Raw genomic sequence first — 13,379 nt, forward strand, 5'->3', positions numbered from 1 at the left:
AGACGGAGGAAGCTCTCCCCACAGCCCTGGGAGGCAGCCTGGCAGGAAACCTCCACGGGGTTGAGGAGTCCAAGGCTGCCCAGTGTCACCAGCTCCACGGCCTCTGCCCTGACCCCGGAAGGAGTCCTCCCCCACCCTCCTCCCATGCTTGCCAGGGAGGGAGGCCCCTCCTGCCCCCCTACTCTGCACTCCCTCCGGAGCTGGCTTGGCTCCGTCAAAAGCAGGGCCCATCAGGGTGGAGGCGGCGATGTGTCAGCTGGTATTCAGGCTCTGGTTGTGCGCTCAGATCGCTCCCCCTCCCCATCTCCCCAAATCCACCCACCCACCCCTTTACCCACTGCTTGGGGCCTTCTGGGTGGCAGCACTTCACAGAGGGAGACAGAGCAGCAGCCTTGAGCCCTTGGCTGTTGGGGGTGGGTGGACTGACTCACTTGGCCCCTTCCCTGGTGCCAATGGGGCAGCCCCCACACCCATGGGCGCTGGCACCCCGTCAGGCGCCTGGGTTTCGGAAAAGAAAGCTGCAGCCCCGCGGCGCCTGACCCGAGCTGGCTGAGGATGCGCTCTGCGCGCAGGGACCCGCTGGCCCCGGGGCCGGGAGGAGATGTTTAGGCAGCGACCCCCTAGAGCAGGCTCGCTCCCGCGGCCGCCTGCTCTGGCCACCCTGGCCGCGGGCCCGCCGGGACGCCCCTGCTCGCCGCGCCCCTCCCCGGGCCGTGGCGCGTCCCCCGAGTCTCGCAGTATTTCCTTCCTGCACCTTTAAGAAGACCGTTGCTCCGTGGTGGGATGGTGTGTTAAAGCCACACAGAGGAAGTTACGCAGCCCGGATCAGACCGAGAGATAAAAGCCCCGATGGTGATCGTGAGTGATGGCAAGAGGATTTAGCCTCGGCATTAACTTGGAGCGGAGTGCAGGGGGGCCGTGAAGCGCCCCGCCATCTGGTCCGCGCCGCGCCGGGGGGATGCCCCGGCGCCCCGACGAGCCGCCGCGAAGCCCACCAGGGCCCGGGGCTGCCCGGTGCACGAGCGCGGGTCTTCTGCGAGCCGCCCAGGGGGGCCAAAAAGTTTGCACTTGTTAGCGGCGACCTCCCGCTCGGCCGGGGCGGGCGATGCGGGCGGCGCGGGCGGCCCCCTCCCCCGGCCCGCGTCTCCGGGACGGCTGCGGGCGGCCCCCCCGGCGGCCGGAGGGCTCCCCAGCCCCGATCTGACGGCCGCGGCGGCGGCGGCGGCCACAGCGGCAGCGGGAGCGCGCGGGGAAGGAGCAGCGGCTCGCAGCCCTCCGGCCCTCGCCCCCACCCAGCGCCAGCCAGAGGGGGGAGGCGGAGCGCCGGCGGGTGGCGGTCTTCGGCCTCCCGGGTCTCCGCTCCGGGAAGCTGCTCCGAGCCGGGGTAAGGCGGGCGGGGAGAGCCCGGGAGGCGAGTGGGGGGAGAGATGCCGCAGCTTTGCCAGCCTGGTTTCATTTTTAAAGGGCTTCGGTGACCACGCAGGCTTCCCCGGGGCCCAGGAGCCACTTAAAGCAGCCCAGCCAAGGCTCGGATGCAAAAGTTATGTGGTAGTGGCTGCTACTAGCCAGGACTGGAGCCGCCCCGAGAGGGGCGTGTGAGTGTGCGATTGTAGCAGCATCTTAAAGGAGTAGCTTGGTCTTTCTGGCTGGCTTTTTCCTTCCTGGGTCTTTTTCCATCGTGTGTGTGTGTTTGTGGTGGAGATGCATGTTGCAAGAACGCCTGGATGTGTTTATGAAAAGGAAATTAACCCTTCTGTCGCGCCACTCCCCCACCCCAATTTAATCGCCGCCGTCGAGAGCCGCCCCTCCTTCTTCCTAACCCCTTCCCCTCCCTCCGAAAACTGGGTGTGCGTGAGTTGCACGGAGAAACTCTTGCCCAGCCACGGCTGGAAACTTCTGTCCGACCGTGAAGGGGTGGGCTAATGGGGGAAGGTATTGCACGGGGTCCGGCTTTAGGGACGATGTGGAGTCGAACCTCGAACTGAGTGGCACGCCGATGGGGGCGCAGGGGCAGCCGGAAGGCGGGAAGAGGACCACCAGCTCACGGGTCCGCCCGCTCGGGAGTAAGTTGCCTGGCTGGGCGGGGGGCGGCCGCGGCTGGGAGCAGCGCTGGGAAAAAAGATGTAACCAATTTCCGGACGCTTTGTCGGGGGTCTTCCAGTTAAGGGTGGGGGTGTCAAGGGAGGGGGCACCCTCGGTGCAGGCTGGGCCTTTATTAAAGGCGTGATTATTAATAGTTCCCGTGGCTTGCGCTCAACTTTGGAAAGACAAAAAGCAGCTACGGGATTGCCCGGCATGTCCCCTGCGATGCACGTCGTTTGCAACCCGCCCGAAGCGCGGACTCGAGCCGGCTCCTTGGCGTCCGGGGCCGGGAGCTGACCCCGCCCGCCGGCGCCCCCACCCCGCCCCGGCCCCGGCCGCCCAGACGAGGCCTCCTCCTCGCGCGCCACCCCCCGCGCTCAACTTCTCGGGGCTCCCGGGCCTCCCAGAGAAAGGAGGAGCCGGAGAAGCCTCCCTTCCGGGGCTGGGGGCAACTGGGGCCGCCGGAACCGGGATGCTCGCTAAGGCGGCGGTGAGCGGGACACCTACTGGACGCGTCCTGGGGCGGGAAGGTGACCTCGGCTGAAGCGGGCTCTCCTTTTCTTCTTGGCCCCAGGGGACTCGCTTTTCCTCCGTGGTCCGCGGCACCATCGCCTGAGGGCGGATTTCGCCCCCTCCGCCGCTCCCGCTGAGAAGGAACAGGGGACCTCGGGGTGGACTGAGTCCCGGGGGAAGCCCCCAGCGCCCCCCTCCAGTGCCCCCCGGGGGCACCGCGCCCACCGCGGCAAGTTTCCCACGAGGCGAGGGCGCAGCCGGCATCCCCCGGCGGAGCGCGCTCCGAGCCCGGCCAGCTCCGAGAGGCGCTAATCCAATAAGACAGAGAAATCTGAGTTCAGAAATCCTGGTAAAATCTAATTTTCGGGTTTTAATACCCTGGCTATCAGCCCCCCCTTGGTTCCTGAGGACTCTTAAAAGAAAATAAAGCGCATTGATTCTATTTGTTTCTGGGAGCTGCAGTTTCTTAATAATATCAGGTGAAGATTTATTTTCCGAGGAGAACAGGACCCACCGGGATCCAACCTCTTACTCTGAAATTTCCCCGGCTGGCTTCTCACTCTTGCTTTCTGATCGTTATTCCGGGGACTCTTGCGTCTCTCTCCCCTCCCCCCTTTTTTTTTTGCTTTTTGGCCAAAACCGACTGTAATATTCGCGTGCTGAGCTCACAATTCCCCTATGATGCCAGCAACGCCCAATTGATTGACTAGTTGTAAACATTTATTCCCTCTCTCTCCCGCAGATTTTGTTGTCGTTGTCGGCCCCCTCCCCCATTTTCCAGGGAATGCGTGGCCTTTAAGCCAACAGAACTGCAAAGCAATTGATAGATTGGCGAGTTGTGCCCGGCGCCGCTCGCCCCGGCCTCCGGGCCTCCGGGCCTCGCTGCCTCCCCGCACCGGCCCGCGGCCAGCACGTCCAAGCCCGGAGCGGCCGCTGGTCCTGCAGATGAAGGCGGCCGGCAGCTGAGCCCTCCCTGGGAGCCGCAGCCTGGTGCCCTGGCGTCCCCAGCCGTCAAGCGCTCCCTACCTGTTAGCGAGCAGTTGGGAGCCCGCGGCTGGAAGAATTAATTAGGGACGTGCTGTTTTCTGGGCAGCACGAAGCTCGGGTAGAGGCATCCAAACCTTTGCCGGCCGCGCTATTTTATTTTTACTACATTTTCTCGGGTTGTAAAAATAGTCGCCAGGCGGGTTCTTTCTGAGAGTTTTCTAGCAAGGAGCGCATTAAAGGCCGGGCAGACTCTATAACAGGTTTCTCTTTAAACAACCAGAGGTGAGCCCTGAAAATGTGGTCCCCCGCGGCTCCTCATTCATCTCCATCAAGAGCCCTTCAGCCAGAGAGAGGGGCAGGGGCCGCCTTAATGCAGATTTATGATCCTCCAACCTTGGAGCGGTGGGGTGGTGGCTGGGGGCTTCTCCCAGGAGGTGCCGAGCCACCAGCGCCCTTTGGACAATGTCTGCCGCTCCAGTTTGTCATTTTTGGCAGAAGTGTGTTTGTGTCTGGGTGGAGAATGGGGTTTCATGGAAACGGTAGTTAACTCTTCCGGGACCTTCTATGGACAATGGCTGAAGAGGATGTCGGGAGAGTCAGGTTGGAGTTAGCACCAATGCTGGAGGTTTGGGAATTCAGAGGCAATAATTACAGGCATAATAACCAGAATAGTTAATACCGCAGGTGCCTCTGCCGGACGCAGGGCGGTAACCTTTGGCCTGTTGGCCACCTCCTGCTGACTGCACTCGGGTTCTCCTGGTGCTGTATCCACTGTGTGGGAACACAGACATTACTGGGGCCATGTGTTTTGCAATGTAACATTTGTCTTAGTTGTATCTATTTGGGCTTTTAAATAATTACCAGTAGCTTAAAATAGTAAAGCAATAATAACAGTGACCCATTTATAGACATACTCTCTAAGGACGATTGCAAAATTTCGGCCTTGGTCAGAAAATCTAATATGACAAATCATAGTCACTTCTGTTGAAGTCTTCGACATCCTTAGTTTCCTGCAGTTAAAAATTAAATTCACTACTTCAGAGTTTGGAGAGACATTTCCCGGCACCTGCCTCTTAATTGTTGGCCCCTGCATGGACCCCTGTGTGTGGCTGAGCCTTGTATGCAGTCTCGGCGGCACCTAGGGTTACGGTCTCGTCTCTGCCTTTAACAGCTGTGACATTTTGACTTGTCAGTCATGATATTTTAAAGCAACCATTCAATCTTGGCTCCTGGGGATTTTTTAGAAAGTCACTGACCCCAAGCAAGGGGCTCTTCTCCTGACCTAACGCCCCCCTAAGTGAGGAGAAAACACATCACTTTTGAAATAATGTGCCCCATCTCCAAACGTGCAACTCCGATATTAATAAAACTAACCCAGTTTCCTCCGGAGACCTTGCTAACGTAGGCTCATCTTTTGCACATTTTGCCGGAGAGCTTTTGTTCATATACATCTTTATTCCTCCATTTCTCTTTTTAATTTGTTGCAGGTGTTGTTGCTAATGAGCTCTCTCTCCTCCCCTCTTACAATGAAAGACAAGCCAGACCCCCGGTACCTGGATGGATTGAGAGCTGAAGTCTCAGAAACTTCATAATAAGTTGCCGATGGCGACCAGCCAAGGTCAGCTGGCCCCCATTAGCGCCTGTCCCCACCAAAGCAGAGGCAAATAAGCTTCTCCTCGGTTAACGCCTCAGTAGCTTTTTCATGTTTCAGTCCAGCCACACGATCGTTGTCATTATAAGCCCATATGAAAAGAAATCTCTTTTATTGGTCTGAGATGCCACGTCCAGTCCTGTAGAGGGAACATGTTTCCAGCTAACACATATACCTCCTGATTTTGTTTTATCTTTACAACGCAGGCCGGAGGGGTGTTTTGCTGTTGTGTTGGGGACATCACACATTAAGGGCCCTTTAAAGACCCGGATTGATTGGAAGGACAAAAATTAAAAGCAATCTGATCCGGCCTCATGCCAGATCCCTGTGGATTTTCTCCCTATCCCATTTCCAGCCACTGTCACAATTTGAGAATCTGCCTGATTTGATCGGACTCACCTCCGGGAGAGGTGTAATGCCAAGGTCAGGAGGACACGAAGTTATGGGCGACTTTTTGATCTGCCCATCAGCAGTCTGAGAAACGCTGGCTCTGAGTTTTTCGTATCGGCCTTCTGGAAAAAACAAGTTCCTCGCTCTGTGCAAGCCGGCAGTGCTCGAGTCCCTGGGATATCGGGCCTCCACCGCCTGGTAGATGTGGCATTTCCATGCTGAGGTTGCGAGTCCCGCCTGACCCAGTCACCGCCTGTCCAGGGCCTCTCTGGGCCGCGCCCCCGCGGACGGCACAGCCATGCTGCACCTGCTGGCGCTCCTCCTGCACTGCCTCCCGCTGGCCTCAGGGGACTACGACATCTGCAAATCCTGGGTGACTACAGATGAGGGCCCCACCTGGGAGTTCTACGCCTGCCAGCCCAAGGTGATGCGCCTGAAGGAGTATGTCAAGGTGAAGGTGGAGCCCTCGGGCATCACGTGTGGAGACCCCCCTGAGAGATTCTGCTCCCACGTAAGTCAGCCCACTACTGTTCTGTTTACTCAGGCCAAGCGGGAGGGGCTCTGGGGCAGACCCTTGGGAGGGGTGAGCCCAGTGGGAGGACCCAGACGCAAGGTCGACTTTCCTGCAACTGGATTGCGACCAGGTCTCTGTCCCACCTTGGAAATGTGCCAGAGCAAAGCCACCCTGAGGACTCTGGGATCATGTGACATCGTTCTCTGAGATGGGGAAATTCTTGTCCAGCTGACCATAAGATCGTTTCCTCTAGGGGAGACGGTAGTAGTCACAATTCTCCTGCCTGGCAGATAAGCCCCGCCTCCCTGGTAGGAAGTCAGCATCCTGGGCAGTGAGGGAGGTACTATTTGCAACATTGTACTCTGACCTCCCTCTGTTCCTCCCTTCTCTGGTGCAACTTCCTGCCCCACCGGATCCAGTCCAGCAAACAGTTTTGCCAGGGTCTGCGAAGCCCTGAGCTGGCCTTTGCCGGGCAATCGTTGATGGAAGTGCAGAGGGAGGAAGGAAGAAGGGATCAAACTAGGATTCACGATGTGGTTGATGCCCTGTCTAATTCCAGCTCTACTTGCGGTGACTGCAGTCACTGGTTAAGTCAGGGGGAAGGAAGATGTTCAGGTGTTGTCTCTTGAGTCCCTGGTCAGAGGAGGATGGGGTCTTAGAGCCACAGGGTACTTCTGTACTCAAGTTCTATTTAACAACAACAGTAATACTAGCAGGGATCATTTGATGCGAGCTCACTGAGTGTGTGGGCTAAGAGCTTGATATGTGTCGTTCCGTGGGGTCCTCCCCTCGGCTCAGCCGGGTTGATTCTGTGTGGCGTACAGTAAGAGTCTTAGGGTATGGGCTCTGGACTAGCGGCGTCCCTGGGCCTCTGTTCCATCGTCTATAAAATGGGCACACTAACAACACATACTCAGAGAGTCGTTGTAAGGAGTGAGTGAGCTAATTCATACATGTAAAATGCCCAGAATAGGGTCTGGCACAGAGCAAGTGCCCCGTAGATGTTAGCTGTTGTCATTCTCATCTTATAGATGGAGAAACTGAGGCCCAGTGACACACCAGGAAGGGGCGCAGCTGTAATTCAAGTGCCTGGCTCTGAAGTGGCTGAGCTGAACTGCCTCCTGAGAGGTGTCTTTCCCTTGGAGAGTGCTCGGGAGCCCCCGTGCCTGGCACGAGGCTGGGCAGGGCAGCCAGGCTGCAGGAGCTACGGGAGGGACTTAGGGTCATCATTGGGGTGGCTGCTGCCTCCACGTGTCCTTAGGAGAGCCTTCGGGTCTCTGGACGGATGGCGGGACTGAGCAGGTGTCCCTACAGGGCTCCTGAGGATGCCTCAGTCCCCTGGGGGTGCTTCAGTCCTATCACAAAGCAGTCACCCCGGGAAGCTAGGTTCCCACCTGGGGTCAGCAGTCAGGAGGCTGTCACTGGGGGTGGCCAGCTAGGGAGGGAAGGAAGGAGAAGGCAGCACAGCGCCAGGAGCTGGGGGCTGGATAGTCCGTGGGGACCCCAGGGCTTCACTGGCTCAGGGATGGGCGAGGGGGCGGCTCCTGAAGGTCACGGGCAAGGCCAGGGTGGGAGCACAGCTCTGAGTCCGCATCTTGGGCTGGCTGCCCACCCCAGCTCGTGTGAGGACTTCTCCACACTCCCTGAGCAGGGTTAACCTCTGCCTCTCGTATCAGAGTCTTGACTGTATTTCTTCTCTTAAATATTAATCATTGTCTTAATGTGCTGGAGTCGGGGGTGGTGTGGGGCAGGGCAGCTCAATCGTAATTCACCGGACCAGCTTCCAGTCAAGAGCTTGAGGGCTGGAGATGACCATCAAATGCAAGTCCGAGGCCCCCTCCTGGCCAAAGCTGGCTCAGGATGCGCTTGGCCTTGGTCCTCCGCCTGGCCCCCACTCTCCCACAGAGAACCCAGGGCAGCTGCCAGGGTAGAGTGGTCACCCCCCACGGTCCTGGTGCCGCCCAGCCTGAGCCCAGGCAAAGTCCTCGAGCCCTGGGATCTGGGAGCAGTTTTCATCCTCTTCTCCTTCCCCTCTCCTGGGAAGACAGGTGAGGAGGGCAGGGAGGAAGAAGAGCATCTCCAACATCTCCTGCATGGGTGGGTCCTCAGCGCCTCCACACCTGTCTGATGGACTTAAATATTTCATTAGGGGCTGTCATCCGGCTCTGCCTTTGGTTACAAATGTGCGGCCGAGGAGGATGGGGACGCTGCCTCGGCAGGTGGAGAGCATCCTTCTGGGGGACTGGCTTCTGCAGGGAGGAGGGGGTCACATCAAGAGTGGTGCAACCCCCACCCCACCTTTTATTGCAGCTTCCCCTGAGCAGGTCCTGTGCGTGTCCTGTTTAATCATCTCTAGGTTGCTGTGAGCTGGGTTCTGTTCTAATCCCATGTTAGGGATTAGAAAGGGTTGCCTAAATCCTGCCAAGGTCACGAAGTCTAGAAGGCAGGCCAAGAACTTACCCACCAGGTGGCTTGGGGCCCCCCCTCTTGGAGCTTCAGTTTCTTTCTCTGTAAAGTAGAGATAATCTATAGGAGTGTCACACTGCTGGGTGCATTGCAGACACACATGTCCTGGGACACAGCAGGTGCTCAATGTGCAGGAGCTGTTATTCGCTTATTTCTGTTGTTTCTACTCCCTTGGTGGCTTCCCTGGCTCTTCTTTGTCTCTCTCTAGCCTTGAGGACGCTATACCCTATTATTTCTAGTCTCCTGGAATCAGGCAGATGGTGGGTGCTCAGGGAGCTTAAACTCCTCCACCTGTGGCAGGTGGTGTTAACTGGCCACCAGGGGGTGCCCTAATGGTGGCCAGATGCCCGCTGACCCCTTAGCCTTGCAATCGCAGGGTGGGTCCCTGCCCCCTGGCACCACCTCCTGCGGTGGCTGCCAGGCCTGTCCCAACATCCAGCCAACCAGAGCGTGAGCCCCGGTGCACCCCTAGGGTGCAAGAAGGGCCAAGGGGTGGCTGCCTTTTTCAGGGTTTAGGGTGCAGACCCGCTACCCCCCCAGGCCTCCCGTCCATCCCGTTCGCAAGGCCACTTGAGAACTGAATTGTAAATTCCAGCCTGGTGAGAAAGGGGAGGGGAGAAGGAAGACCAAGATAAATGAATAAATAAAAACCTATTGGCTCTAAATGCACAGTGAGAATTAATAGGGATGAGCTCTCAACCAAGGATTCTTAGGCAAGGGCAAAATTTCAATGAGGCTGCGAGAGGAGGGAGGCGGCCCCTCCGCCCTGCCCCTCAATCTCTGATCCCTAGCGCCTGGCTGGAGAGGGCCAGTCCGGGGAGGCTGCGGGGCCGAGGACCAGGAGGGAAGGGCAGTGCCCGAAAAGGCAGCTGCCACTCCCAGGAGCCCTTTGGGATGGGGAGGGTGTGGTTGAGCATGGGGAATGGCCCTCCAGTGTCCCGCATAGAGGTTGCCTGCCAGCTGCCTGCACTGCCGTGAAATGTTGGGGATCCGTTCCTTGTGCCTCTGAGACAGAAGCTGACCTTTGAGCCTCAGGAGAGAGATGGTGAGAAAGAAAACAGAGAGGGGGTGCCAGCCACAGACCAGGCAGGCAGTGTCCAAAGCCATCCTACTGCTACTCGCTTGCTCCCCAAAGTGCAGTCCTTGGACCAGCAGGCTCACCTTGTTCTAGATGCAGAATCCCAGGACCTGCCCCAGACCTGCGGAGCTGGAAGCTGCCTTTTAGCAAGCAATCCGGGTGATTCAGCTGCACACAGAGTACGGTCTGAGAACGCCGCTCTGCTGCTCTACATAACTGTTCAGTCAGGGGCGAAACCTCCTGTGGATGAAGGCAAGAGAGGCCTGTGGTTCCCACGGGGTCTTTGCAGGTTAAAGGCAGAGTTGCTGCTGAGGGAGAAAGGCGAAGAGCAGGAGAGTGGGGTCCAGGGGTGAGGGGATGGAGCTGGGAGCTGGGATCTCTGAATGTCTGAGACCCGGCAGAAGGTTCCAGAGAGAGGCAGCTCCAGAGAGGGGCAGACGATACCCAGCAAGAGCCACAGACCTAGAATCTGAAGACCTGAGCTCACGTCCCAGCTTCTCCACTCGCGGGCTGGGTGATCAGGGCAAGGCTTTGAATTCCCTGAGCCTCAGTTTCCCTATCTGTAATGTGGGACGATCATAACTGCCTTACCCACCCCACCAACTTCCTGGGAGGAGGAAATGCCTCTCTCAGAACATCTGCACATGCGTGCAGAGTGTAGTTCTGTTCTAGTGTGGGGCTGGGGTGTCACCGTTCATCCGGTCTTCACCATCTCGACTTTGAGATAGATGGCATTGAACCTGCTCTCTAAGGAGAGAGCACGCAGAGGTCTTGGCCTTGGTGGACAGGAGAACCAAGAGAAAGCCCGAGGTGCATCTCTGAGCACACTCCTTCCTCAGAACCTGCTTTACTTTCTCTGTGCCTCAGTTTACCCAGATGCAGGGCCAATGGCCCCTTCCCTCCCCCTGGGGGTCTGCTGGGCTGATTGATGCAGATGGCAGGTGGGTCCTGGAGTCCGCAAGCCCCTCCCCACCAAGACACAGGACACCACATGCAGAATGAAGGTCACAGACACCCCGCCTCCTGCTCTACCTTGATGTTCATGAAATGTTTCCGTCCAGCAGCCCTGAGGGCCCGGCCCACTGGCTCAGGCCTCCTTCCCCGCTGCACTTTGACCCCCAAACCCGTAGAGGGGAGCACACGGAACATGGCTGCGCAGCCTCCGTGCTCTCCACTCTGCACCCCTCCAGGCGGCAGACGCTTCCCGGGTCTGAGCTCATGCCAGGCACAGTCGCAATGGGAGAGCCACTATCTGGCAGACCCGAGTAGACAAGAGAAACACGACAGCCCTTAAAGATGCACCCAGCTGGCCAGGGGTGGCGAGCAGAGCTGGGGTGACGGAGCTCGGAGCTCGGGAGGGAGGGGCGCGCCTCCCATTAGCCCTCTAGGCTCCAGCTCACCCCGATGTCCCCACCGCCTTGCCTTTGCCGTGTGGTCTCCCCCACCTGGACGCCTTCTTTGCTTCCTTCGTGTCCAAGGCCTCCCTCCGCGTTTGCCTGGGTAACCCCAGCTCATCTTCTGAGGTTCAGGCTGTACCCCACCTCCTCCAGGAGGCTTTCCTTGACTCCCAGCTCGAGTCTGTCAGAAGGCCCCTATCTGGTCACATCCCTGTCATTGTACTCACTGATGTGGCCTATTGGTTAAGAGTTCAAGCCCTAGGGGCAGAGAGAGAGAGGTTGGAATCCCGTGCTGTGTGACCTTCAGCATGAGGTTAACCTCTCTGAGCCTTATTTCCTCAAATTGGGGCTGTTACTAGAATATGCATACGGGACTGTCTGGCACATAGTAGTTGCTTGGTTCCCACTGGCTAGTATACTCCTGTTGTCTGCTTCCTCCTTGGACTGTGAGCTCCTCAAAGGCAGGGCTGTCTCTTCATCTTTGCATCCCCAGCACCTCCCTCTTGGCTCAGTCAGCGCTCCGTAGGCGTTTATTGAACAAGTGGGTGGGTGGGTGGAAGGTCAGTGCAATCCAGGAAGGCTTTGTGGAGTAGGAGAGATTAGGCTGAGTCTTGCAGGAAGAACTAGGGTTTGGACTGGGCAGAGGAGGCACCCGAAGCCCCTTCTCCTCCCCATTGGAGTCCCTGTTCCGGGGCGCTGGCGTCGGGTGACGCCAGGTCTGCACAGTCCTCCCTAAGCGGGAAGCGACTCAGGAAGCTGAGCCTCATCCACCTTAGTTAAAGCCTCTCAGGCTCTTGAAACGCCCGAGGCAGGGCCCAGCCTGGGACGAGAATAGTTCCGTGCATGACATCTGGCTGCACAGTGAAGTCTGCTTCCTGAGGAGCAGACAAGTGACAGGCCGGGGGCAGCGCTGCCTGCCAGGCCCGCGGCCCGCGTGAGTGAGCTCCTCGCTCTGGACACCTGTCTTCAGGGAATGGCTTCGGGTCCAGACACCCCGTGAGGGTCGGAGGGCAGTGCAGCTGGAGCGCAGGGCTGGGGGGAAGGGCCTGGAGGGACGTCTTTCCAAAGAGGGTCAGAGACCGAGAGGTTCTACAACTTTGCAGTTTACACACCCCCGCCTTTCCCAGGCTCATCCTCCTCTTCCGTCTCCACATTCCCTGGCCCTGGTTTTTAATACATTTTCGTTTTTCTCCTTTATGGCGCGTTTTATCACAAGCTGCGCCACATCCGCGGTGCGATGAGGTAGGGGGTGGACGGATGGACAGACAGGCAGCCCACACCGGCGGTGGATGAGAACGTGGGGTTTGGGATGCAGCAAATAGGGGCTGGTGCTTGTCCTGCCGCTCCTGGGCTGGGGACCTGGGGTCAAGCCCTTGTGCTCGGAGCCTCGTTTTCTCATCGGAAGGTGGGGATGACACTAGACAACCTCAAAGGAAGGTTGTCCCCACGAGACGAGACAGGTGTGTAGAATTCAGCTGGGGGCCTGGCGCAATAAGCATGCTCCCAAAAAGGGGATTTTCATTCCATCCTAGAGTTTAGCTTGAGAGATAAAAGGAGCAAAAGCAGGAACTAACCGACAGAAGGCGATCCTATGGGCCAGGCGTGCCACGTGGGGCATGGGCGGCCTGCACCGCGGGGCTCTGGGGTGGTCTATGCTCTTGAAGGACTGGAAGGATTCAGAGGAGCGATGGTCGGGGCAGACAGAATGGCATGTGCAGAGACACAAAGGAGGGGTCCAGGTGACATGAGGAGAGAGTGTGTGGTTGTTGGGGAGGGGACAAGGCACTCTGCCTGCCCTCTCATCCAAGCCCCCCACCCCCCGTGCCATTTGATAGATGAGGCCTCCCAAGGTCCACTAAATGTGGAGCTGGGAGTCGACCTTCCTCTGTCTGGCCTCTAAGCAGAGCTGGAGCTGGGGGAATTAGGCCAAAGGTGTGGCAGAGGGAGGGGAGGAGGGCAACCGTGGACAGGCTGAGGGCTGAGGGAGCCCACGGCGCATGGAAGTCCTGAGCCACGGGGCTGGAACAGAGCTTGGCAGCCTCAGAGAGCGAGCGCCAGGCTGCGACCCCTCGCCCTCGCCGCCCAGCCGTCGTCGCTGCCGAGGGAATGGGCCTGGCTGAAGAGCCCTGCTCCCGTCACGCAGCCCACGACCCAGGCTCTCCCGCCTTGGACCTGGCCTGGGCACTCGGGGCCCACGAAGCTGCTGGCTTCTTCCTGGAGGGGACCGGAGTGAGGAGCAAAGTGGGAAAGGGCAGAGGCTGCAGAAGCCGGTTCTGTTTGCTGCGGTTTGCGGGCTCTGAC

General features: G+C 58.5%; 1 protein-coding gene across 4 annotated transcripts in view; it reads left to right on the forward strand.

Annotated features, from left to right (window-relative positions):
- Positions 1 to 815: 815 nt before the first annotated feature.
- Positions 816 to 13,379, forward strand: part of NTNG2 (netrin G2) — a 77,885-nt gene continuing 65,321 nt past the window's right edge. The window contains exons 1-3 of one of the 4 annotated variants that reach the window (XM_046652700.1): positions 816 to 858; positions 5,070 to 5,200; positions 5,440 to 6,134. In XM_046652700.1, coding sequence (XP_046508656.1) covers positions 5,922 to 6,134 — 213 coding nt within the window. In that variant the 5' untranslated portion in view covers positions 816 to 858; positions 5,070 to 5,200; positions 5,440 to 5,921. Of the gene's footprint in view, positions 859 to 1,218; positions 1,385 to 5,069; positions 5,201 to 5,439; positions 6,135 to 13,379 lie in introns of those variants that run through there. The other 3 variants (XM_046652699.1, XM_046652702.1, XM_046652701.1) reach the window with 3 other exon arrangements.

The sequence above is a fragment of the Equus quagga genome, chromosome 1 (genome assembly GCF_021613505.1).
Source record: "Equus quagga isolate Etosha38 chromosome 1, UCLA_HA_Equagga_1.0, whole genome shotgun sequence".
Classification (NCBI taxonomy): Eukaryota; Metazoa; Chordata; class Mammalia; order Perissodactyla; family Equidae; genus Equus; species Equus quagga.